Genomic DNA, 27,440 nt, shown 5'->3' with positions numbered 1-27,440 from the left:
CCCCCTTCCCATGAGGTTTTAGTCGCCCCCACACCCCCGGCTCATACCTGCTGTCCAAAAGGCTCCCATGCGGCCGCCATCCTTCTTTCCAGAGAAGAGAGGGCGAATGGGGCAACACCCTTTTCCCCTCTGGGCAGAAATGATGGCCTGGGTTAACTCATCGTCCGTTCACTTTTCTGCTCTAAGCTGCTGGTTTCTGCATTAAGTCCTTGTGTTTCTGGGGCTGTGGCCATGCTCCAAACTTAACTCTGATTTTCAGGGAGAAAGATTGGGTGGTTTACTTCTCATTGATCACTTTGTATATAGAGAGATGTCGCGCGGCCGCCTAAGCGCATACTCGAGCTGTGTTTGTAGAGGCTTCTGGTCACCAGGGTTCCATCTGGGGGAGGCGGGATGCGGCGCCTACTCCATCTGGAACTTGCCGGTGCTCTCGGCTCTTTTTGGAACCTGTTTTTTCTTTTTTCTTTTCCTCCGGGATCCCGCACCCTCCATGTGTTCCTTCTCTTATCTGAGCTCATTCTTGATGTAATTTTATCAATGGGAAATCCTTTGAGACTTTTAATTTAAGAGAACTTTCTCACAGAGGGCATTTGTAGTCGGAGCCAACCAACCCATTTTATTTGTAGGATTGAGATTTTCACAGCAAAAAAGTTTGATTTCAACTTGAAATCTTATTGAAGATTAGTTTTGATAACAGATTTCTCTGAACTATTCCCTTGTCCCCTCCCAAATCATAAACTTCCCTTTGGGATGCCTCTCCGTTCCCCTCTCCTCCCCCAGCAGTGCTCAGGGCTTGCTTCTGTTAGGACTTGGTTTACCTTATGGTGTGCCGGGGATTGAATTTGGGTCAGCTGTGTGCACGGCAGTTGTTTGATTCTGCATTACATAATCCTCAGTACCCTACCCGCCACACCTTTTTGAGCCACACCTGGAGGTGCTCAGTGCTTATTTCTGCCAGGAATGATCCTTGAGCAGAGCTCAGGGAACCATGGACCGCATGGAGTACTGGGGATTGCACCCAGGTTGGCTGCGTGCAAAGCAATTGCTGTTTTCAGACTGGGAAGTTGTATTTCTAAAATTTGTCTTTGCTTCGCTCTGTCCTTCGCATGCAATCTAGTGTAAAGCTTTGTTTTGTCCCAGTAGGAGTATTAACATGGAAATCCTCTGCATTTTTTCAGTAGGATTTCTATGAAAATAGTCACCAGGTCTGTGCTGTCCAGTAGCCATATGTGGCTGTTGAAATCTGTCTAGCTAGAGGAGGAAACTATATTTAAATTTGAATGGAATCAGGGGACTAAGTGACTATTGAAAATTGTCTTTTGTTATGGGAGATATCTTTAGGGCAGTGACTTATCAATACCCAGGACTGTATGTATATGTGCTTCAGTTCTTTCTTACTATTATTTTGGTCTATGAAGCATTCTCTTAGTCTCTGTGAGCTTAGCTATGTATTTTAAAGAATTATTTTTTGTATTTTAGCAAGTATTTCAGGTATCAAGTCATAAGAGTTAATAAGTCATTTGAAAACAAGAATCTCAGAAACAGAACTTCTTGACAACTTTATTTTCGTTGGAGAAGTACTTATCTGGAGTGATAAAATTGAAAAGTTCACAAATAATGGAAATTCTTCAAATTGAAACGGGCACCACAAAGTTAAAGATTATGGAAAGAATTAATGACTTTAACCTCCTTACCTTCAGAGACTAAGTATGCTAAAAGATAAAACCTGTGACTCAGGAATTTCAGATCATCTGCATTGTCTTCTGCTTCTTTAGAGTTTTATCTGCACATGAAGAACTGTGTGTTTATAAAGGAATGTATTTTGGAAATGGATGAAGATAATCACCTTAGCTTGAGGGAGTTACGGAGAAAGTGTCCTGGGATCAGAGAAGGGCTTCGGCAGTCTTTGCTGAGCATGTTTATTAGCAGTTTAACTGTAGAGCCGAAACAGTTCCAAGTAAAGAGTGCTAGATATTTTTTTTAGATGAACACTGTGTATCTGAACAGATTAGAAAAGGCATAGTGGGTTGTTAATTATTAGGGGCGGTGGGCTATACCCAGTGGTGCTCAGGGCTTACTCCTGACTCTTGCTCAGCAGTGCTCTAGGCACCATATGTTGTGCTGGGTATCAAGCCAGAGTCAGCAGTGTGCAGTGCAACTGCTTTACTACTGTCTTACCTCTTTGGCCCTTTGAACATTTATTAATTAAGATGTCTAGGTTAGGGAGCCTAAGGGATAGTCCAGTCGGTAAGGGTATTTGCCATACACGCAGCTGACCTGGGTTTGATCTTCGGCATTCCATATGACCCCTCAAGCACAGCCTGGAGTTATTCCTGAGTGGAGAAGTTAGGAGTAATCCCTGAGCATCGCCAGGTGTGACCCCCAAAACAACAAACAAAAAAAGTTCAGTTTTTTTGCAATACTTTTTCATAACTTTAGGATTTTTTCCCTCTCTTAGAATCCTGGGTGGTTCTCCTTAAACTTGGACATCTCCCTCCTCTGCCCAGCAGGACTGCCATCCTTTTGCTTCCTTTCCCTTGAATTCCAATCCTGGCCACTGCACTGAAGTGGAACCAGCCTGTTTGCCCCATTGTGACAAATAGACACATTGCATTCAGCCTCATGTCCTCAGAATTGAACTTGATTTTTTTTTTATATTGTGGTTTGTGAGTGGTGGGGAAGGAGATGGAGCACAGACCATTGTTTAGTAGATATTCAGAGGGCCGGGCGCACATGCGCGCTCCCGTGTGTGTGTGTGTGTGTGTGTGTGTGTGTGTGTGTGTGTATAAGTTCTTATCCAGTGAATTAAGGTCATTTACATTGGTTTGCTGAAAGAATACTTTTTGAAGCAGTAGATTGGGATACCAAATACTACACTTTGTAATTCTGTTATGTTTAAATTTTAAAGAAATAGGCTCTAGAATGGAGTATCTAATGTTACAGAAACCAGAAATCCTTTCAGATACTGCCAGAGGGTTTAAGTTTCTCACTGTGGCAGAAGCTCTCCATAGGCCTGCTGTGTGTCTGCACAATTGCTGGGGCTGCTGGCCTTTGGAGGAGGTGTCATCTGCCAGGATGGGCTCTCAATGGGCCACTGCAGCCTCACCGTTCATGTGTAGGAAGATTTGGCATGAGAATGGCAAGAGTCATGTGCAAAAACTCCTGTTTGGTAACCCTGGGTATGAGTGGCTCAATCTTTCCCTTCCCTTCCCTTCCCTTCCCTTCCCTTCCCTTCCCTTCCCTTCCCTTCCCTTCCCTTCCCTTCCCTTCTTCAATTCTTCCCTTCCCCTTCCCCCTCCCCTCCCCTCCCCTCCCCTTCCCTCCCTTCCCTTCCCTTCCCTTCCCTTCCCTTCTCCTTCCTTCCTTCCTTCCTTCCTTCCTTCCTTCCTTCCTTCCTTCCTTCCTTCCTTCCTTCCTTCCTTCCCTCCCTTCCCTCCCTTCCCTCCCTTCCCTCCCTTCCCTCCCTTCCCTCCCTTCCCTCCCTTCCCTTCCTTCCTTCCTTCCTTCCTTCCTTCCTTCCTTCCTTCCTTCCTTCCTTCCTTCCTTCCTTCCTTCTCTCTTTCTCTTTTCTGTTCGTTGGGCTATACCTGGTGATGCTCAGAGCTTACTCCTGGCTCTGTGCTCAGGAATGACTCCTGGTGGTGTTCGGGGGAACATGGGATGCTGGGAATTGAAACCGGGTTGGCACTGTGTACAAGGCAAATGCCTTACCTGCTGTACTATCTCTCTGGCCCCATGAATAGCTCAATTTCTGGGGGGGGGGGTCAAGAAAAAATTCGAAGGGCCAACATTTGTAGAAATACCCCAATACACCTTTTATTTAAAATTGTAGATTTAAAGCAATGCTTCCCTTTCTCTTAGACACTGTGAAAAGCAAAGTACCATCTTCTCTGATTTTCTGAGTGTCCAGTAGAGTAGCATTCAGGGAAGGATAAAGGGAATCTGAAAATGTCACCTTACATGCGACTGAGATGCTTAGTTTAAAAGAATTGATCCACAGGCAATTTTGAAAGTAGATAAGAGAAACATTCTAAACTTTTGAATTAGCATAAAGAATATGAAACAAGTGACTTCAGCTATTAGTAATAAAAATGTATCTAAGAATTATTTTGTGACATTTAATATTCTAATAAATGGATTATTGTTTTGTATTTGTCAAGTACATTTTTCAAATCAGCTGGTAAGGTTAAAAATACAGGGCTTTACAGTGGACAGAGTGCTTGTCTTGCACAAGGCCCATTTGGGTTCATTGCCTAGCAGGAACCCCATATAATCCCCCAAGAAACCCTAGGTGTGACCCCTGAGTTCATGGTCAAGAATGAGCCCTGAGCACTACCAGTTATATCCTCAAAACAAAAAAGAGCAGCAATAATAATAATAATAATGTTGATAATAAGAATAATACCCCCCGGCTTCTGATTTTCATTACCCTGTTTTTTTTTTAAAATTATTATTATTGAATCACTGTGAGATACAGTTACAAGCTTTCATGCTTGAATTTCAATCATACAATGATCAAACACCCATCCCTCTACCAGTGCACATTCTCCACCACCAATGTCCCCAGTATACACCCCCCCCTTTTCTAGCCCTCCCCCTGCCTTCATGGTAGACAATTTCCCCCATACTCTCTCTTTACTTTTTACCCTTTTTTTTTTTTGAAGTTACTATTTTTCATGTGGAGAAAGCTCTAATATCTTAAGGAGTTTCAATTCTTGAAGAAGTATCAATCTGGCAATTTATGATTACGGCAGAGCATGATTATGGCAAAGCATACTGTTTTGTGTGCTCTGATGTTTGTTTCCATTTTGGAATTTCAAATCCAAGCTGAAAGTCTTTGATCAAGGTGACACAACTTGGAGACCTGTTCTGGACATCTGGGCAGGAGGTTCTAATCTTCAGGTACAACTGTTGAAAGTGTATTTGTTTCAGTGTTTATTATACACCAGGAACTTAAATAATGTATCAGCTGCTAAAAAATGACAGTTCTTTTAAAAACAGATCAAAGACTTTGATATAAATATGAGCAAAGAGAAAAGTCTGTGGCTAAGGAGTATAAGTCCTCCGATTATTAGTGAGCTGTAGGTGAACTTCTGGGTCATCTGTAAACATTTAATGCATTTTATTTTGTCTAATCTGGAATTGCTTTCCTGGATCTGCCCCAGGCTTCAGTGTGAAGGACTTGGTAGGTGTTTCCTAGGAGGGAAAACAAATCTGATAGACTCAGATGCACCACTGAGAAAGTGTATTTATTGCAAGAAACTTCATCATGGGGGGACGGGGCAGGAAATAAATAAAAAAGAAAAGAGACTTCATCCTGGGTTCCAAAACTACTAGTGTGGGTCTTATGTTGAGCTAGATTATCTGTCCAACTTCTCAATAACTAGCTGATCTGGAAATGAACATCATTTTATATTACCTGCTGCAGAGATGAAGAAGAAAGCCCGGGGGCTGGGAATCAGGCGACGAGGTGGCAGCGCTGTGATACAGGCCACTGCTAATCGCAGTGTCGGAGCCGGGCTCTGCACCAGGCCCAGGCAAGCCTAGTGCCGCCTTCCTTCCTTCTGTAACTTTCTGCTTCTCATAGGTGGTCCGACCTGAGGGAAGTATCAGTTCTTCAAAAGAAAGCCTTAAATTTATTTCAGACCCAGTGGGAAACTAAGGGGTAGTAGCCCTACTGTCTTCATTGATTCAGAAATAAAGTCGCTGTTCCTTGTTTAGAAGTGCCTTAGCAGTTCATGTTGGAAGCTGTCAGGTGGTATCTTTGTGTCAGTTTTATATCAAATCAAATATTCGCCATGGAAGTCTTGATAGTAGATTTGCAAGGACACATACATTCATGGGTACATTGAGAATGTCAGCATTCATTTATGAATGAAATGCCATTGTGTGGGCCTGCCTGTGAGCTTCCTGTGAGCTTCTTTTTCCATAAAGAAGACTTTTACCTGTCTTTACTGTATGATCAAGAGAGCAAGCTCTGTAATATAAATCTGAAATAAAGCTTAGGTTTATAACTAATATATGGGGTGCGCGCGCGCGCGTGTGTGTGTGTGTGTGTGTGTGTGTATTTGGGGGAGGCCTTCCAGCTCTGCTGGCACAAGGGTGGGGGCTGTTCCCAGTGATTCAGTCAGCTGGGCCAGACAATTCAGTGCTTGGGTCCAGTGGTGCTTCAGGTCTCCAGGGCCATCCCTGCCAAGTGCTTAGGGGCCTTGCAGTACTGGGGGACAGACGTAGGACCTGTGCAGCAAGGAATGAGTCCAGTCCTCTGAACTCACTCCCTGGCCCACAGAATGATACTTATGTAAATAGATGCAAGTACACAATTTTTTTTCTTATTTATTTATTTATTTTGAATACCCATCCCTCCACCAGTGACCATTTCCCACCACCACAGATCCCAGTATCTCTCCCACCCCCCATCCCCCATCCCAATTTTTAATGTAGGTTTTATAAAATATTAAAACCTCCTTCAGTCTTTCTTGGGAGAAGAAACATGTCTTAAGGCCTCACCTAAATACATACACACACACACACACGCACACAAACACACACACATGCACGTAAAAGGTGGTGCATTGTTGGCAGGGGGTTTTTACTTTGTGATTTATTTTCATGTTCCTTTTTGTTTGTTTTGGGCCACGTGTGGTGATGCTCAGAGGTTATTCCTGTCTGTGCTCAGGAAAAACTTCTGGGTCATCTGGCTGTGCTTAAGGCACCATGTGGATGACGGGAATTGAACCTGAGTTGACTGCTTCCATGGCAAATCCCATCCCTGCTATACCATCAGTCCAGCCCTGTGTGTTCCATTTTTAAAAATGATTCACTACTAGTTTTATAATGAGGAAAATGCTTGTTCTTACAGTTTCTATCCGTCCTCTGGTGATAAGTACTGGACAGTGCCTACAAGTTCTTTGTTGGTGGTTAGGTGTGAGGGATTCCTTTCCTCTGGCTGACCTGACGTGGGGGAGAGAATTCTTAGTCACTGAAGAAAAGTAACTCTCGAAAGTACTTTCTGTTGATCGTTTATTTGGGGGAGGGAGGTTAGCTTGTATCAGGGAAGGGAAAAGGTGAGAGAAAGGACAGGAGGGAGCAACTGTTCCCAGAGGCTCAGGCGGTCACCTCCATATGGAGGAAGACAAGGAATTCTTTTGGAAATGGGAAGAAATGGAAGCAAAGTGATTGTCCTCATTATCTCTCAGAAAAGTTGCTTTTAGAAAATATGGTTTCCTTTCTTTTCTGACAGGACATGTATTCCTCTGAGCAGCCTTGGACAGCAGAGTGTGCTTTCCTCGTCGATTGGGACTGCGCCTGGAGCCCTTTCCAGCCATGAGTAAGTGCTTTTTCCAGCGTGGTGCCCGGAACAGGGGGACCGCCATGGCAGGCGGCCGTGCGTCCCCTCATCAGGGCTCTGACACTCTGCTCAGACCCAACCCTGAAGCAGGAGAGACTGGTGTGTGCTTTGTGCCTAGAGGTTGGAGGTGGTGAGCAGTCTGTGTCATTCTCTCCTTGGCTCGGAGCCTCATTGTCTGCAGCTTTCTATAGACTTGTCAGCCTGTGCATCTCACTCTTTAGAAATGCCAAGAGGGAAAATTACAGTGGGCTCTGTTAGCACATTTTTTATTGGATGAAATTGAGTTATTGAGTACCATGAGTTAATACTATATGTAAGCCCCACAAACCAAAAACCCTGAACTGACTATTACTTTTGAGGGAATTTGAATGAACTGGAACCAAAGTCTGTCCCATACCTGTGGGATTTCATGCCCTTATCTTCTCAGTGTGGATGTGACATTCTTTGTCTCCTTCTGCTGAGAATTGGATTTCACTATTTTGGGCTAATGTTTACTTTCAGAGGGAAAAAAAGCAGGGGGTGGGGGAGGGAGTGTGTGGGGAGGGTCTGCAAAGATTTGACCCTGATTGGTATCTTATTATACTTCTGATATACTTTTTAAAAAGGGCAGCTTTTTTCCATAAAGAAAACTTTGAGCATTTCCTTGTTGGAATATAGTTTCAGAAAATCAGTATTATAAAAGTTTTTGTCATATTGATCAAATCTACCTCAATATGAGTAGAGTAGTATTCCTCCTCACCAGTATGGAAAAAATAACTGAAAGCAGTCAATCAGTGAACATTAAGCGTTTATGGGAAACCCTTGTCTGCTTCTTGCATGGCGGTGCGGTGAGGGGTGGTCTCTGCTTTCCTGGCCCCTTCCGTGGCTGCTCTTAAGACTGGTGGGCACTTTGAACAAGCAGGAATTGCTAGTGCAAGAGTTCAAATGTGGATCAAGAAAGATGCAAATGCATTCTTGGAGCTTTTGTGAGCAGTTCTGCCATTGTGTGGGCCTGGCTGTGAGCTTTCTGATGGAACAGAATCAGGGCTTGTGTTGGTGGCTGAGGGCCCTGGTCCACACCACAGTGGGGATGTCACAGACCAGGCCACCGAGTCAGCTGGCATTAGGTCAGCAGCTTCTGGGGCCGGGACATGCAGAGTGGCGACCTGCACTTAGTCTCCTAAGTGAGGAGGAGGGTCAACGCCAGCCTGGGTTCTGAGTGAGCAAGCCCCGCTGGGGAGCGCTCTCACATAAATGTGATTTATGTGAGAATGAATCGCAAAGTAAAAGCCCCCTCCCAACCTGTGTCCCCCGCAGGCCAGGTTTCTGCTGTCCGCTCCCACTCAGGGCTCCAGAGCCCAGTTTAGCTGCCTTAGGCTCAGCTGGCCTGGTGCTCCTGCTCGATTCTCCACCTGCGCATAGGCATGTGTGGCATGTCTGGGGGCACAGGCATGTCATTATACAATGTGTTTTTATGTATTTGCCATTGCTGTGTGGTGGAGAATGGGAACTGCAAAGCATGAAGGGTTTAGCCCTGGGTTGGAGTGATAGCACAGTGGTAGGGCATTTGCCTTGCTCACAGCCAACATGGCTGACCTGAGTTCGATTCCTCCACCCCTCTGAGAGAGCCCGGCAAGCTACCGAGAGTATCTCGCCCGCACGGCAGAGCCTGGCAAGCTCCCCGTGATGTATTTGATATGCCAAACACAGTAACAACAAAGTCTCCAATGGAGACGTTACTGGACCCGCTCGAGCAAATTGACGAACAACGGGAGGGCCTTTACCTTTACTTTTACTGTATCATAGTGCAGAATTCCTGCCTTCACTGTTAGCACATTAAAGCAAAGTTTGTTTCTGCTTAGTTGCCCAGTTCCTGGAACTTCTCTTTGCCACCCAGGCCCCATCATGGTGACTGGCTGACCTCTATGTGCTGCTGTGATACTGTTCCCTGCCCTATGCATTAGAGTGACTTGCCAGTTTGCTCCTTTCTTTAATCGCTTAACTTTTTTTTTTTCTCCCTTCTTTGGGCCAACCTGGCAATGTTCAGGGCTGACTTCGGGATTATTCCTGGTGGTGTAATATGTCCGATATTTATGTCCAGGGGCATCATACAGGATGTTGGAGTTGAATCTGGGTTGGCTGTGTGTAAGGCAATTGCCTTGCCTGCTGTGCTATTGCTCCAGCTAAATCTGTCCACTCTTTGAGCAAAAAGGCATAGTTTGTGCCTAAAACTGGGCCTGGGCTTTACAGTGAACAAGAAAGAGAGGGAGCAGTATTCTAGGATAAAATCTTCCCCGGGGGTTAGGAAAACATAGGGTTTGAGGACACAGAAATGTAGCAAGTGAACATTTTGGAGTACAGAGATAAAAAAGAAAGCAAAATCTGGGTCCAAGTCATGTACATTCCTAAAGTTTGGATTAGATTCTATAGAGGCTGTTGCAGGATTTCAGGGAGGGGCGCAACTGCAGATTTCGTTCTTGAAAATGACCTAAAAGGTAGACATTTTAATTGAATATATCAAGGAGATTGACTACAGTCAGTCTTTCCTTGCTTTGTTCTTAATTTGCAGCTTTTTTTTCCAGGCTCCCTTTGAAGCAGTCTTTTTTTTTTTTTTAAATTGTAGTATTGCTACTTATTCAGCCGTTGATTAAGCTGATTGAACATGAACTCCACCTTTTTTCCCTCCCTTTTTTAATAATTTTATTTATTGAATCACTGTGAGAGCAGTTACAAAGCTTTCAGGTTTAAGTCTTGGTCATACAATGAAACACCCGTCCCTTCACCAGTGCCCATTTCCCCCCACCGAAAACCCCAGCATACCCCCCATCCCACACCCTCCCCCTACCTGTGGGGCAGATGATTTCCACATTACTCTCTCTCTACTTGGATTACATTCAATATTTTGACACCAGACTCACCATTATTAATTTGGGATTTTACCCCAACACTCAGATCTGCAGAAAAAGCAACTGTAGACAATTTGTTTTCTATTTCTGGTTATGAATAACATATGATGTTGTGTGGCTGCAGTAGTGGAATTCTGAAATTTAAACAATTAAAACTGGAGGAATTTCTGCCAAAACCTGCTGGGTTCTGAGATTTGTTCCTGAGTCTCTTGGATCATGGCCGTTAAGCAGCTTAATTAGGAGCCAGAGAGGCCATTTGTAGGCGGTGACTCGAGGGTCTTGTTGGGGTGGGGAGGAAAGGGCCTGCTCCACCCCCATCCTGTGAGGCCCCATGTATCTCAGCACTGCAGGCCCAAACCTGACTGTCCAATGGCCTCTGGAGGATGGCGGCCACCTTGCCGCCAAGGGGGAGCAGGCAGAGGGACCTTCCCACCTCTCTCCCCCTTGGGGTGGTCTGGCGCCGGTAACCCATTGCGGGGACCAGACTCATCTCTGCTAAAAGCTGCTGGGTTCCGAGATTTGTTTCTGAGTCTCTGGGATCATGGCCATTAAGCAGTTTGATCAGGAACCAGAGAGGCCATGCCTCCAATTATGTAGCTGAGCCAGAGGTGGTTTGTGGGTGTGTCTCCCACATACCTAACTTTTGGCCGTTTACTTTCTTGGTAAACTGCCCCAAGTTTTTGGGGTCTGACCAAAGGCACAGCAGCAATTTTGGGCCATCAGGCGCCATCTGGCTGCTGATGCACTCACCTCACAGGTACAGATAGACCTGCTGGCAACACCATACCCCCATTTGAAACAGTCTTGGGTTAACATTTCTTTTTCTTGCTGATTCTTTGATTTCTTTTAGTGGTAAAAAATTATTTGTTTTGTTTTGCTCTTTTTTGGCCACATCTGGCAGTGCTCAGAGTTCACTCTTCAGTGCTCAGGAGACCAGAAGGTGCCTGGGATGGAGTCCAGTGCTGAGCCATTTGCCTGGTCCTAGAATTCTTGAGTAGAATGCCGTAACCAGAGTCAGGTGGGGTGCTGGTCTGTATTATGCTGTGATTTCTAGGAGATTATGAGTTTTCAAAAAGATGGGGCTTGAGTCTATCAAAATTTCTGTTTTTTTGAAAAAAAATGTTGGAGAAGCAAAATGCAGGTTAAACATAGGAATATATGTCAGTGTGGGTGACTGAATCTTTACTTCTATGCTTCTCCAGAGAGAATGCAGGCTTGAGCCCTGGTGTGTATGGGCAGGCTGATTGCTGAGCGCTCTCCCCTCCCATGTGAGGAAGTGGCGCTTGTACAGCCTACAGTGCCCATGGGGGCATGTGGGGCCTCACACCTCAGGTGAGGCTGCCACTTGTGCCCAGTGACCCTGACCACAGGGGATCGGTTTCTCTGTGTACTTGACACACTGCCCCAGCTCTAAAGCCAGGGGGTTGTTAAACACTTTTTATTATTGCTTTTGGCTGGGCCAGGGGTCACCATCACCTGGGTGCTAGGGATTGAACCCAGGCCCTCTACTGCTGAGACTCATCTGGCCTGTTGGTTCAAATGAATTAAGATTTTTTTACCCAGTTTTAAGTCTAAGTCTTTCCATGTCAAACTCTGAGGCGGAATGTTTATTTTGTAGTGCATTGCACAATGCTATTACACTGCTGTGCATTTCATTGTGAATTGTTAATTACAACCCACAGAAAACCTTTTGGTTCTCTGTGCTTGAATTGTTCTCGTTTTTCTATATTTGCATATTTTGCTACATTTAACATTGATCAAATTTGTCTAAAACTTTATCTGATGGTGCCCAAGATGCAAAAATTACCAAGTAAGTTGATTTGTATGTTTAAACTGTGGCTATAATTGGAAATGAATCTCATATCTTTTAATGGCAATTAGAACAACATTAATAGTTTATATAGAAAACAGTGCCAAACAATTTCTAAAGGATTGTTTTGAAAGAACATGCATAAGGAAGAAGCTACAAAAAACAAAGGTTATTGCTGCTTAGGTACTACTTCATTTTCTCACATTTTTTTCCTTATATTTATTTATTGAATCACTGTGGGAAAAGTTACAAAGCTTTCAAGTCTAAGTCTTGGTCACACAATGATCAAACACCTTTCCCTTCACCAGAACTCATTTTTCATCACCAAGAACCCCAATATACCCCCCTCCCACCCCTCCCAATGCCTGTGAGGCAGATGATTTCTACTTAACTCTTCTCAGCATTGATTACATTCATTATTTCAACAAAAGATGCACCATTGTTGTTTAGAATCCCCCCCCCCCCCCCAACAATCAGAATTGCTGAAAAGGCATTGTGAAATACTTTGTTTTCTATAGCTGGTACGAGAATCGTTTAATGTCACACAGGCACGATAGTGATTTTGGATTTCTGCAAAGAGCCAGATAATTATGAGATTGGTTTCTGTGCGTCTGGTGTTATGGCTGTGCCAGAGAGCCACTCGTCGGGGGCAACTTGTGACCTCGGTAGGGTGTGAAGGACGAGCTGGTACCGTCCCCCTTCCCATGAGACTGCAGTTGCCCTGTCACCACCGACTCATACCTGGCTTTCCAATAAGCTCTGAGGCGGCGGCCACCTTGCTGAGGGGGGGGGGGGGAGGCGGAAGGGAGCAACACCCTTTCCCTCATGGGGAGGCATAGCACCCTAGTTTAATGCATGATCCATTTACTTTTCTGCCTCAAGCTGCCGGGCTCTGGATTAAGTCCTTTTGCTTCTGGTGTCATGGCCGTGCCAGAGAGCCGCTCGTGGGGGACAACTTGTGACCTCAGTAGGGTGTGAAGGACGTGCTGTTACCACCCCCCTTCCCATGAACTGCAGTTGCTCCATCACTACTGGCTTTCCAATAAGCTCTGAGGTGGCGGTGATCTTGTATGCGGTCCAGATGCATTTCTGCCAAAAGCTGCTGGGTTTTGAGATTTGTTTCTGAGTCTCTAGGATCATGGCCATTAAGCAGCTTGATCAGGAGCCAGAGAGGCTGTTTATAGGCGGCGACTCAAGGTCTCGTTGGGATGGGAAGGAAAGGGCTGGTTCCACCCCCATCTGGTGAGGCCCTGTGTGTCTCGTCACTGCAGGCCTAAACCTGACTGTCCAGTGACCTCTGGTGGATGGCAGTCACTGGGCCGCAAGGGGGTACAGGCCAAGGCACAAAACCTATTCCCACCTGGAGTGGCCCAGCGCCAGTAACCTACTGCAGGAATAGGACACATTTCTGCCAAAAGCCCTTTGGGTTCCAAGATTCGTTTCTGAGTCTCTGGGATCATGGCTGTTAAGCAGTTCCATCAGGAACCAGAGAGGCCGTGCCTCCAATTATGTAGCTGAGCTGGAGGTGGTTTGTGGTATATCTGCCACATACCTACTTTTGGCCGTTTACTTTCTTGGTAAACTTTGCCCCTAGTTTTTGGGGTCTGGCCAAAGGCACAGCAGCAATTTTGGGGTCTCTGTAAGTCTGACAGTGCCATCAGGCTGCTGATGCACTCGCCTCACAGGTACAGATTGACCTGCTGGCGGCACCATACCCCCCATTTTCTCACATTTTTAGGAAAGAAAAATAAAGCATATTACTCTATTAAATTTAAAGTTCAAAAAAAAACCTTTCTAAGTTCTATATTTTATTTCACTTTCTCCAGGAAGGTTTTGCTCTGTAACTTGATTACATTATATGATTCCTAGCAGACTCTTTGTGGATGTTATTCTCTTTTGACAGGGCACTATCCAGGAGTGAATCTATTGTGTGGGAGTGTTTGATCCTGCCCTTTCGCCTAAATAATGTAGTGAGTTTTTGTTTAGGTGACTTCTGTCTATGAAATATTTCTTACTTAACTGAGGGAAAGTGCTGGCAGCAAATTTGCCATACAGGGAATTTGGTGTATAGGGTATTTGTGGATTACTTTCTTTCCTTTTTCTTTTTCCTTTTGATTTTTGGACCACACCTGACTGTGCTCAGGGTTTATTCCTGGCTCTGTGCTTTGGGATCACTCCTGGTGGGTCTCGGGACCATATGGGGTGCTGGAATTGAACCCTGACAGCTGGGTTCAGCTGCATGCAAGGCCAACTCCATGCCTGCTGTACTATTGTTCCAGCCCCTGAGTGTTTGTGGTTTTCTAAGAGCATGAGTGAATATTTTCATTCTTGTTGGAGCCGTGGGCTGAGTTCTTGCGGAAGAACGATTTGTTTGTTATTTGCTCTAACATTTGTTAGAGCAGATAATATTATAAATAGTTGAGTGGATTGCTAATTCTCTCAAAGTAGCATAGGGTTCTTCTGAGTCTTAGTAAATTGAAAAACCATGTGACCTTGAAGGATCTTGTGAATAGTCACTAAAATTTCTCTGTTGGATAGTGCCTAACTGGATAAATACCCTGTTTTATGAAGTAGCTATATATGATGGAAGTTGGGTACTGGTTAAGGAAGTATAAAAAGCTAGATAGTACAGCAGTTTAGGGTGCTTGCCTGGGTTCGATCCCTGGTACCCTATAAGGTCCCTTGTGCCCTGACACGAGTGATCTCTAAGTGTAGATCCAGGAGTAATCCCCGAGCACCTCAGGGTGTTAGCCCTGGGAATATAAAGTTGAATTACAATATTTTTTAATCTGGCTTTTGAGTCACATCCAGCAATGTTAGGGTTAACCTGACTCTCTGCTTCTGCCCTGGCATTGCTTAGGGGATCATGAGGTGCCTGGATTGAACCTGGTTCTCTTGCAGTCTGTGCATGCGCTCACCACTGAGCTATCTCTCTGGCCCGAAATCACATTTCATATACTGGCCTGCCTGCATTGAGCTGAATCTTGAAATAAATCTTACTGAACATCCTTTGTAATGGACTCCTTAATATTTTATAAGCCAGATCGTGGACTGTAGACTTTCAAATCCAGCCGTTTGTGGGGTTGGAGCAGTAGGTCAGTGATGAGCGTGCTGTCCTGCTGGCGCCCAGGATCCCCTAAGCACAGAGTTGGCACTAACCTCCATCCAGCACCAATTTTTGGGGGCTGGGGGTTGGCCCACACTCTGCAGTGCTCTGGGGCTCCTCACTCTCTCTTTGGGGGTTGCTCCAGTGGTGCTCATGGGACCATGCAGCACTGGGGCCCAAGCCAGGGGCCCCCTGCACCAAGCTTGGCACCCCGTCCCTTGAGCTGTCTCTCAGGCCCTAATCAGGGAATCTTAATGGTGAGGAGAGATGGGTTTGGACATGTGTTGAGATTGTTTTTTGGTTATTTCAGTTTACTGGGGGATTATTTCAGGTCATGAACGATCGGTTTGAGGCCCTCCATGTTCCCGGAGCGAAGAGATGCCATTGGGCTACACTAGCACGCGACAGGGACAAATGGAGACGTTACTGGCGCCCGCTCGAGCAAATCGACGACTAACGGGAAGTTAAGTGATTAAGTGATTAAGTGATTATTTCAGTTTACTGCTGGCATTAGGGCTTACTCCTGGCTCTCTGCACAGGAATCACTCCTGGCGGGCTTGAGGAACTATGTGGAGTGTTAAGGCTGAAACCCAGGTCAGCTACAAGCAAGGCAAGTGCCCTTGCCGCTGTACTATCCGTTCAGTGCTTCCCATAACTATGTGTGTATGTGTATTTTTTGGGCTGCACTAGCTGTGCTCAGGGCTTACTCGTGGCTCTGTAACTAGGGCTCTGTCCTGAAGTTGCTCGTGGTCCATATGTGATGCCGGGGATTAAATGGCATTGCCTGCATGCAGGGCGAGCACCTTACCTGCTGCCCTTTCTCTCCGGTCATCTTTTTTTACTTTTTTGTTTATGAAAATATTAAAAATGTATATATATATTTCTCAGTTCATATTTACCAGGTCTCTTACTGCTTTCAAGTGGGGTTTCTTTTCTCTCTTAAGAGTCCCTGAAAAGCTGTTTGTTCGTCCTTTATTACTGGCTGATGGTTCTTTTCCATGGAGCACTTCCCTCGGGCCTGCCGAGCTGCCAGGAGAAACCTGCTGATAATCTTGTGGGTGGTTCCCTTCTCTGTGGCTCTTTGCTTTTCTCTTGAAGCTTTCAGGATTCTCTCTTTCATTTTTGCCTCTTTAATTATAACGTGTCTTGGTGTGCATCTGCTTTATTTTGTTTGGAACTCTTTTGAGCTCCCTGAATGTGAGTGTCAATTTCTCTGCTTGGGAAACGCTCAGCCGTTATTACTTCAAATAAGTGTTCTGCTTCAAACCAGGCCTGTGTCTTGGTGGTACTACTCAAGTTTCCCATGAATGGGAGCCTAAGGTGAGCCCCTGTGAATTCTGTCTTTTCTTTTTTACTGGAACATGTGGCATTTATATTGTTGATTCTCTCCCTTAAAGCAGCTATGTTATCTTCATAGTTTTGGATGAAGATTTCTTGGCTGGTGTTTTTGGGTGACCTGCACCATTTTGCCTTTGAGCTCCCTGATCAGCTTTTGACTCTTTTCTTCTGCTCTTGGACTTTTCTTAGTTTTCAAGTTCAGTTGTTGTTCAGCTCTGACTTCTGTTTGGACTTTTCTGAAACTTTCTCATACTTCTCTTGTCTTTGTTTTTTTCTGCTGATCTCATTGTATGAACATTAGTAAGACTTGCTCTGACGTCCTTTTCAGGTAGCTATGTGCCTTGCTCCTGGAGTTCTTTCTAGTTTGTTGTCGGGCCTACTGATGGAAATATGTTCCTCCATTTCCTCCATGTCCTCGCTGGATCTTTTGTCCAGGGCTGGGTGTGGGCCAGGGAGCCTCTGTTTGAGGATGCCTCGGTGGTAAACAGGGTTTGCAGTTCCTGGTACCTGAGCCTAGCTGTGACTGAAGGGGAGTAGGCCTGGACAGTGAGAGTAGCTTTGGGGAGTGATCACCTGACATCAGCTGTAGCACCCAGGTTCAGCGTCTTTGGCAGTGCCTCGGGCACAGTCACCTGAGCCTGGTCTCTGCTGAGATCCTGAGTTCAGGCAGAAGCAGGTAGCAACCTCGGGTCCATGGCCATCGTAGCCTGGGAGCCCCTAGACTGCCTTATACAGTTGCCCATGCTGTAGGTATAAGAGGCTGCTGCTGGCAGTGACACCAGCTGTGAGCAGGAGCAGCCTGGTTGACTGGACCCACCTGAACCTGTAGGCTCTGGAGGAGGACCCTGTGCTCTCTGCTTGTTGACGTGCAGCTTGGTGTAGACTGGCAGCAGCAGGCTGTGCGCGGCTGCTCTGAGTAAGCGCTTAGTGATCTCTCAGGGCAGAACATAGCTCAGGGGTAGAGGATGTAGCCCTGGAGGTAGCTCAGGGTTAGCATCTGCGCCTGGTATCTGTGAGGCCCCGGATTTCATCTCCAGCACTCAGAAAGAAGGATTTGTCTCTCAGCTCCCAGCTCGCTCAGCTCGCTCTCAGAACAGGACAAGTGATTGTGGAGGGTGAGATCTCGTGTGGTGCCCACCAGCAGGACTTCAAGGTTGTCAGGATGGCGCCTGCCAATGGGCGTTCCTGTGGAGACAAACACTGAGGATGCCTTCCGCCAGGGCTGTTCTTCTGCCGTCTTAGAGACCTCACATGATCTGACCCTGCTCAGACCCTGGATTTTCTAGCCCCTCACTCCCAGTGTTGTAAGTACAGTGTCCTAGGATTGGGGTGGAGTCCCCTCGTTCCTCAGGTAAAGGGGAACAACCCTGTAAGGCTTTTGTCCTGGGTGCAGTTGTTGTCCTGCAGTGGGTTTCCTTCTTGGTGAGGGCACTGCTTCTTTCAGTCTGTCTGCTTGCTCGTCTTCAAGGCTGAGACAGCCTTGTTCACTGAGGTTACAGTGGGTTCTGTGCAGATGATCTAGGTTTTGGTAAGATTCGCTCTGACTGCTGGAGGAAGTAAGCCCGCATTCTCCCCACTGGCCCGTCTTGGCCCTTCCATCTGTGTTTTCAGACTGCTACAGAGGAGGTTGTAGGTCATGCACCTCTTCCCCTTTGTACATTTATGAGTATTTCTGCAGAATGGAGTATTCTCTCTTGGAACATTAAAAGTATTTCGTAGAGAACTTGTGCTTATCTAATCATCAGTGTGCCCATTGTTGGCCCTTCCCCTGGAATGTGCATCAGAGCTGTTTGTGCTGGGCAGGCTGAGTCCAGCACTGCTCTGTGATGCTGTAGTGAGTGGTTTTGTCCCTGGGAAAAACTGAGTTGTCCAGTTTTGTGTCCTTGAATCTGGAAACCAGACTCTGGTGTTCTTCATCTTTCATGATGTGGGCATCTCTGAAGGCGCCACGCCAGCTCTGTGACTGAATCTCTCAGATGAGGGCTGTGGGGAATCAGCTCCTCTCAGGGTGTTGGGCTTCATGTGGATGACCAGTTTGGGCTCCTCTGGAAGAGAGGGAAAAGCACAGGGGATTTCCTGGTCTCCTTCCTATTCATGCCTTAGTAGAAACATTTCCCGTTTCTTTTTCAGTGGAACTAGGGTTTGAATCTCTTATGTAAGGATGGAGTTTATTGTTCTGCTCTGCTAGTTTGTTTTGCTTTTGTTTGAAAGCTTGAGAAAGTTGGTACTGAAATGTTTTCTGGACAGTGAGCTGGCCTTGAGGAGGACAGCCTTTAATGACCACCATGGGAGATATCCTCTGTACACAATTCCATTCTAAGATTACATGGCTGGAAAAATCTCACAGATCATTTGAAGGCATAAGAAAGAGCACTGTTCAACCGAGTTGTTTTCTGCCAGTAAATCCTTCCTCTATAGAAATTGAGATGGGCTTTACTAAAGATTGGCTTTTCTAATCACTTGGTGCCTCTTAGTCATTGTCCTCCTAAATTTTCCTTAGCTAAAAATAGAATAAATGAGTATCTCAAGACTGATTCTCATTAGGGTTTAGAGATTTATGGGTTCTATTAGATTTTAATGTGATGTCAGGATATTACCATTTATGCCTCCTAAAATTTTAATAATTGCAAGGTATAGTGAAATTAATTTGGACTATATAAAATATATAAGTGATTAAAACCTTGATTTCAGACAGTTTATCTAAAACCTTGATTTTAGACAATTTTTATGTAATTGTCGAAATTATTTAAGAGGGGAGAGGATACTATGGGGGGGTTGGGTATGTATCTTGCCTGTGGTCAACCCCCGTGTGATCCCTGAGCACTACCAGGTGGCCCTGGTGGTCTCTGCCACTGCAGACCCAAGAAGCCCTGTATCCTTGGTCTCTACCATTCAGCTCTGCAGTTGGCTGAGAATGGTGACCCCTGAGCTCTCAGGAGCCCTCCTGGCGAAAATGCATATTTTAAGAGTCATGGTGTTTGGGCTAGGAAGATAGGCAGAAACCCCAGGCTTGATCCTCAGTACCACATTATTCAGAGCACTGCTGGGAGTCACCCCTGACCACTGAGCCATGAGTTTCCCCTGAGCACCAATAGTGTGATGTACCTTTCCCCTCCAAATGTCATGGTGTTTGAATCATTGATTTTAAAGATGCGACTGTATGATTTTGGATAAAACAGTATTTGTGTTTCATCATCAACAGTGTTCTTCCTCGTGCACTGCTGCTGTGGTGGTCTTAGGGACTGCAGCAAGAGTGGTCCAGTCTAGCTCCCCAGAGTGGAAAAGGACTGGAGAGGACCGACTGGCCAGGTGGCAGGGTATTGGTGGAGCAGAAAGGACTGGAAGGGACATACTGACCAGGTGGAAGGGTACTGGTCGAGCAGAAAGGAGAGGCCGCAGGAGCAGTGCTCTCTCTGCAGGACAATGGGACGACCCGGGTGGAAATGCATATGCCAGCCAGTGCCTCACTTTAGACCCACACAGATGGAGCCTCAGGAGTAAAGGGCTGCATGAGAGGCTGTGATTGAGGAAAAAAGGTAATTTTAGCTTTCACAGATTTCTATGTTTATTTGTTGTTTTTTTTTTTTTTTTTTTTTTGAGGAGGTGACTACACCTCGCAGTGATTGGGGAGCCACTCAGTGCCAGAGATCAGACCTGGAGCTCCTGTGTGCAGAGCATTGCTCCGGCCCTTTGAGTCATCTCCTCAGCCCTGATTTCATAATTTTTGTGTTCTTTTGTGGTGTCAGGAATTGAACTCGGCATCACATATGCAAGACAAGTGCTCTGTCTCTGAGATGACTACCATCCTTCAGTAACAACCACCTACTTAGCTCCCTACTACCTCTCTATCTAGTGAGGGCCACACCCTGCAGTGCCCAGCCAGGGCTTACTCTTGGCTCTGTGCTCAGGTATCACTCTTGGAGCTGCCCGGAGGACCAATGTGGTGCCAGGGATTAAACTGATACTGGTTGTGTGCAAGGCCAGCAACTTATCTATTGTACTGTCTCTCTGCCCCAACACTTTTATTTATTTATTTATTTTTTAAATTCTTTTTGATTTTGGGCCATACCCAGTGGTACTCAGGGCTTACTTTGGACTCTGCTTAGGGTTCACGCTTGGCAAGCACAGGGCACTCTATGGGGTGCCTTGGACCAACCTGGGTTGGCTGCTTATAAGGCAAGTGCCTGCCCATTTTGTAACGCTTCAGCTTCAACAACTTATAAGCAGCATAGGTTGTATTTTATGTTGATAACTTTGTAGAGATTGATTTTTAAAATTCTAGAGCAAAGTGATTATATGTTACTTAAAATTTAACTATAATATGGAATAAATAAAGTACATTAAGTTATTAACCCAGAAATAGGCTAGTCAGGAATAGTTTTATAATTTAATATTAGTAGTCTGTTTGCAGGCCAATTCATATCTTAAATATTTACCCGTTATTTTTGTTACAAGAAGTGTGACCTCTAACATTTTTCTTACTTATTTACAAGTTCTGAGAAAAAATGACAATAGTTAAATTCCAAAATATATTTCCAGGAAAGCCAAAAAAAGTTTTCTGAAAAGTGGGTAGCAAAAAAATCTGAATCTTTGCCAAGAATGAAAAGATGCTGGGTTGCTCTTAAATGATCAAAAAATGCTATGGTCAGAGAGCTGTGTGAAAGTCCGTCTCTGTGTTTATTATATTAAAATATGTTGGTGACTTTTGTTCTGTTTTGTTTTGTTTTTTTGTGGGCCACACCCTGCAAAGTTCAGGGCTGATTTCTGGCTCTGCACTCAGGAATCATTCCTGGGAGGGTGTGGGGACCAAATGGGATGCTGGGGATCGAACCCGGGTAGACCATGTGCAAGGCAAGTGCCTTATCAACTGTACTATCTCTTTGGTCCCCGATGACAGTTTCTAAAATGTGAAAATACATCAGTTTCAAAGCTGCTTATCGCCTTATTTTTTGAAATCAAAACAGAGAAGAACTTGGATAAGTCTAAAAAATGTAGTGGTGCTCATTTCTTTACGGTGGGCCTTATTTTAGGGGATTATTTTCCTCAGCAAACACATGTAATTTTTCTAATAATAAAGACTCTGAATATTATGCCCATGATTAAAGAAGAAAACGAGGCCTTTAAAGATAGTTCATCAAGATTTAACCTTTATTTTAAGAGTCTAGAGTTGGTTTGATCTCTGTAACATTATTAATTTTTTTTTTGGTTTGTTTTTCTGGTCATGTTCAGCCATTTGCAGTGCTTCCTGGCTCTGCTCAGGGATCACTACTGGCGGTGCTGGTGTGAGTATATGCAGTGCTAGGGATTAAACCAGAGTCATCTGCGTGCAAGGCAAGCATCTTAATCTTCTCTGGTCCTGAAAAATCAACTTTTTTTAGGATTTCCATGCCAGAGTAACCCCATAAGAAGAGTACATACCTTCTAAATTTGTATTTCTGGAGGATTTAGAGTGATGTATAGGATAATGGAAGTAAATATTAGCATGTATTTCTATGCATAAATATGATTCATACAACATGCTCTTACACATACTTAACTGAAGCAAAACCTATATACAATAGGTAATTCCTTTTATTTCTATTATCCTTTATAATTACTATTTCATATGACTGACTCACCTGTCAATACATACCCTTTATAAACAAATGAATATCTTTTGGGATATGTAGTCAGATTTAACTTTTTATTTTAAAGTAACTTTAGACATGGGAAACTATTGCAAGAATAGTAGTTTTCCAAATGTTTGCATTTTACTGCATTTGCATTCTCACTCAGTATTAAGACTCATATTTCCTGAACCATTGGAGAATCATTTGGTGTATTTACCCTTACGTTTCAGATGTATTTACTGAAATGCCGGATTTTTTTTTTATATTGCTCTAGTATAATAGCCATAGGTAGGAAAAAATCTACATGAATTCACAGAATCACACTCAGGTTTCACCAGTTATTCCCAGTCATCATATATACATTTCTCTTCCTCTCTGACCCAGTCTATTCTCTGGTATCATGTGTTACACTGAGTTCTCTACTCTGTTCTAATCAATAATGATTCTTCATTCTTTGTCATTCATGGTCTGAACATGAGAGTGTAGCCAGGTTACATCTCTTAAAATATGTGCTCAGATATTTGGACTGAGACAGTGTGATAGAAGAAATGAGAAGAGGATGAGATAAACAAGACAAAATTATTGGCTGATTTGCAGAAGCGAAAGACTGCCAGTTGTGAGCCAGAGTATCCGTCCAAATGGTTGCTATGTAGTTGGTGTTCACTGTCCAAACTGATACTGCTGTCACTGTGGTGGAGGATGTAGTAACCGAGGTGTTAGGAAGCGTGGGTGTGGACATCACTGACCTCATCCACTGTGGAGGCTAGGGATGACCGAGGAATCCCACTTATGCCATTGTTGGTATAGAAAGAGGAACGTGTTGGGAAAGCAGGTCTGACGAAGACTCTCGAGCTGAGTGCTTTCCAGAAGAGTGGAAGTCATTTCCTAGGAGCTGGGAACAAAGGCGGAACCATGGAGTCTTCACGCCCAGTTTATGGCTAGACCTGTGCTAGGGTGGGGGCACAGGATGGAAATACCCGAGGAACTTGTTTGAGGCCTTTGATCTAAATGGTACTTTGGCTATTAAGTCAGAGTTTTGGTTTTTCTAATGGTGCTGGGGTTGGCACCTGAGACTTCTTACATTCAAGGCAAGTGTTCTAGAGCTGAGCCATGTCCCTGGGCCCTTCTCAGTTTGGATTTGAGGTTTAGAGCTTGAGCTTGGCCCATGTGGAGACTCTTTAACTATGTCTTGCAAATACATGGTTGCTTTTTTTTCTTTTTGGGTCACACCCAGCGATGCACAGGGGTTACTCCTGGCTTTACATTCAGGAATCACTCCTGGTGATGCTCAGGGGACCATATGGGATGCTGGGAGTCAAACCCTGGTTGGCCGCGTGCAAGGCAAACATCCTACCCGCTGTGCTATCACTCCAGCCCCCACAAACATGCTCTTTCAAGGTAGCACGGTAGCACTGTCCTCCCGTTGTTCATCAATTTGCTCGAGCGGGCACCAGTAATGTCTCCATTGTGAGACTTCTTGTTACTGTTTTTGGCATATCAAATATGCCACAGGGAGCTTGCCAGGCTCTGCCATGTGGGATAGTCTTGGTAGCTTGCCAGGTTCTCCGAGCGGGATGGAGGAATCGAACCAGGATTGGCCACGTGCAAGGCAAACGCCCTACTTGCTGTGCTATCGCTCCAGCCCATTCTTTCAAGGTAGTTAGGATAATTGCCCTGTTTTGTCCTCCACTTGCATATTTTCTCACTACCTTGGATCTATAGCACTGATGTCTTAAATTAACATCCATATGGAGAATACATTATGGATGGATATGTATGCATTTGGTATAGCACTTCTTCGTAGAGCTGGAAACTTTCTGAATTTAAAACTATATTTTTACATAGTGAGCCTATACCTTTGAGTTTGGAAACATATTTCACTTCTAACCATGGTTATTCAGTGTATACCTCTGTTGTCTGGGAATACAGCAAATAAGCCTTTAAATCACATGAAAGCAAAGAAACTGCCTTTGATTAGCTCTGGTATCCATGATTTTAAGATAAATTAAAATTTCAAAGTGATATATGGAAAAGAAAAAAATAGGAGAGAGAAATTGGCAACACAGAAAGTGGAACAAATTGCTAGTATAGAATCATTTAGTAAATATATTTAATCACATTAACCTGAAGGTCATCTTGTTATTATGTGCCATCTGCACCTACTCCCTCTGACCATCGCCACAGACCCTGCCTCACCTATCCCCCAAACTATTCTTAATATCAAAGGATTCTGTTTATTCATTTGCTTTATGTCTTTTTATCCTTTACATGTGTGAAGTCTAATCTCTCTCTCTCTCTCTCTCTCTCTCTCTCTCTCTCTCTCTCTCTCTTCTTATTTTAGCATAATATCCTCCAGGTCATTCATGTTTTCACACTTGACAAGCTTCCTCCCCTCTCCTCCCCTTCCCCTCTTTTCCCTTCCCTTCCCTCCCCCCTTTCCCTTCCCCTCCCCTCCTGCATATTCCATTGTGTATGCATATATAGCACATCTTTGTCCAGTCATCTGTCATAGGCTCTTAGATTGTTTCTATATTTTGGCTGTTGTGATTAATGCTGCAGTGTGCATAAGGCTGTATTTTTCTTCTGTAGTTAACTGGAGGCTTATTTTGAAAAGAGCTGTGTTATGATCAATGGAACCTGTAACAAAGATATTAAATATTAATTGAGCATTGTTGCGACTTGGCTGTTAAAAATCGGAGGGCAGGAATTGTAGCTGCCCGATTACAGTGTCTGATCCTTGCCTTGACTTGACATTTCTGATCCTTGCCTCTTGGAGAGACCAGTTTCCACCCCTCCTCCTCTTTGGGGGTTTCCAGGTGTGGTGTGAACTTTGACCTCTCGTTATGCACCTGATGTCAGAGGTTGCACCTGTTGTCAGAGGTTGTGTGTATGTGTGTGTGTGTGTGTGTGTGTGTGTTTCTCTGGGGGCGAGGTATTTTTGAGGGACCCTGTCTTTTATGCAGATCAAGAAATTTGGAGTTAGCAAGATTGATTCATATTTTTATCCTCCTGTCATTTTCTGTATTACAAAGATGAGGTTTTTGAGACCCTGAAGCAGGCGTTTGGGCTTTGACAGCGCAGTATTTTGGTTGACTCCTTCTGAGTGTTTTTGAAAACTTGCACATAGCGTCTGTGATCCAGTCGAGGAGAATTTATAGCACAGTACTTTATTTTTCCTGCCATGACTTCTGTGAGAAAACGTTTTCCCACTGCTTAGTGATGCACAGAAGGTTACCCTCATTTTGTTGTCTTTTGTTTGTAAGTAGTCAGAGCTCTGCAAAGTAGTCCTCTGTGGCCTTTGGGAAGGGGGTTCACACGTGGCTGTCATTTGAAGATGCTTTCGATTCTTGCGTGGCTTCATTTGAACCGCTTCAGAGCCTTCCTGGAAACTAAGCAAAGCCTGGATCTGTCTGGCTGAGCGCGTGGATGCGGGGCTCCCTGAGAGCAGAGATGTGCTGAGCGTGAAACCTGTTGGATTTCTGGAGGAAACATCTGGAGTGTTTGGCTTTTCTCTAGCAATGATTCAGGTCCTGCAGATGGTGAAAGAGCTCATGACCCCCCCATGGCAGAGAGCGGCCACGGTGAAGGAAGGTAGGCGTGTGCTAGCGAAGGCAGTGAAGGGCGCTGCCGGAACGCTCTGACGGAACAGCCAAGCCCGGGAAGGCGCTCACAGTTTCAGCCGCGGCCCCAAAGAGCTGCTGGGGAGAAGGAGTTCAGAGAAGTCATGATGCTTTTGTTCTGAAAGGGACCAGACAGGCCTCTTTATTATTGCCTTCGCTCACAGGTCAGAGCCTGTCCTTTTCTGCTTATGGAGATGGCGGGGGTCAGTCGCTGCTGCAGCAGTGTCTGTCACGTTGCAGAAAGGCTCTTGGATTCTGTGTTTTGGAGGTAGAAGTATCAATTATATAATCCCCTTTCAATTCTAAAGTATGTTCATAGCTATAAGGGAATAAGCAAGCATTCTGTCTGTAGCAGGGCAAAAAGGGAGCACAAGCTAGCTTTATGACTCGCTGATGAAATGGTAGTTATTAATATGAATTTAGTCAGTGAATGGTAGCTCTTATTGCCCCTTTCAGTGAATAATCATTTTAATCTGTGTATGATTATGTATTAACCAATTCTGTTTATACCAGTCCTCTGTTTATAATCTCTGTCAGCTTGGGATATGCCACAGTACATTTTAAAACCTTTTTTTAATTGCATGTCTGTCTTTTACAGATCTTAAAATGAATCAATATGCACACATCTTTGAAGAAAGACTTGTATTATTGCTTTTTTTTAAACATTTGAGATAGTAAATCTCCAGAATATCAATTAGAAATTGATTATAAGATATATAGGCCATCAACTTAAGTTTTCAGTGGTGGTAGTTTCACTAATTAAATCTGTGGTTTTAAATGAGAAGATTGATAAATTTACATGTTACCCTTTTCAAATGTAAGGTTATTATAGCATTCTGTCTTTATGTGATTCAAATAGTATATACGTATCTTAGATAATATAAAAATCTTTTATTTTGGATTTTTTTCCCCTTTAATTTGGAATGATCTATGTTTCAAGTAAAGCTGAGATTTCTTAGGTACTGTGCAAGATGATTTTGGGTGATGGAATGAAGTAATATTTGACATGCAATATAGATAGCCATATGCAGAATATTAGACTTACAAGAAACCTTATTGGATATTTTCTTATCTGTTCTCATTTTAAGGAAGATCATGCTTGTAGATAAATAATTGAGTGAAAATGCTTCATAAAGCAGAGACACTTGTCATTTATCTTTTGAAAATGTGATAGTGTTATGTAGAATGCTTTACGGTTATCTACCTTTTTATTTTCTGCTTTATTTTTCTTTCCTTTCTTCTGAAAGGGAAGATTGCAATCACATCTGAATAGCAGGAATCTATTAGGCATAAAAAAAATACCTCACTGATTTTACTATTTCAGAAGAATGTAAGTTTGTTAACTTGGTCCCAGTTTGATCCAAATGTCAAATCCATACAGCTTGACCTTTATAGACAGTCAGAATTTTTTATAGGAATGTTTCTTCTAGCTTAAATATTTCAGACACAAGTATAGCTGCTTGGAATATTCACAGTGAATATTCTTCTTGTCTTTAAAAATGCATAAAGAAATGCATTCGCACATATATAATTTTATTTGACAAAAAATGCCCTATGAATATAGAAAGCATAGTACTAAAAGATGTTAAATAGTGGGATGCTTATGTTCTTAGAACTTTTTCTTTTCCATGTAATTTTTTTATGACAAAAATAGTGTGTATATGAATACCTTTTTCCTTAGGTACTAGATTTCCTTCCTTCCTTCCTTCCTTCCTTCCTTC

At 44.1% G+C, this 27,440-nt stretch overlaps 1 protein-coding gene across 4 annotated transcripts in view; it reads left to right on the top strand.

The window, feature by feature from the left end:
• USP6NL (USP6 N-terminal like) overlaps positions 1-27,440 on the top strand; it is a 121,257-nt gene that overhangs the window by 15,697 nt on the left and 78,120 nt on the right. For 2 of the 4 annotated variants that reach the window (XM_056114673.1, XM_056114672.1), the window contains exon 2: positions 7,244-7,330. In XM_056114673.1, coding sequence (XP_055970648.1) covers positions 7,327-7,330 — 4 coding nt within the window. In that variant the 5' untranslated portion in view covers positions 7,244-7,326. Of the gene's footprint in view, positions 1-7,243; positions 7,331-25,606; positions 25,691-27,440 lie in introns of those variants that run through there. The other 2 variants (XM_056114674.1, XM_056114670.1) reach the window with 1 other exon arrangement.

This window comes from Sorex fumeus, unplaced genomic scaffold (assembly GCF_029834395.1).
Source record: "Sorex fumeus unplaced genomic scaffold, SorFum_2.1 ptg000026l, whole genome shotgun sequence".
Lineage (NCBI taxonomy): Eukaryota > Metazoa > Chordata > Mammalia > Eulipotyphla > Soricidae > Sorex > Sorex fumeus.
Note: the sequence above shows the minus strand (reverse complement) of the source record. Positions and strands in the feature narration are given on the sequence as shown.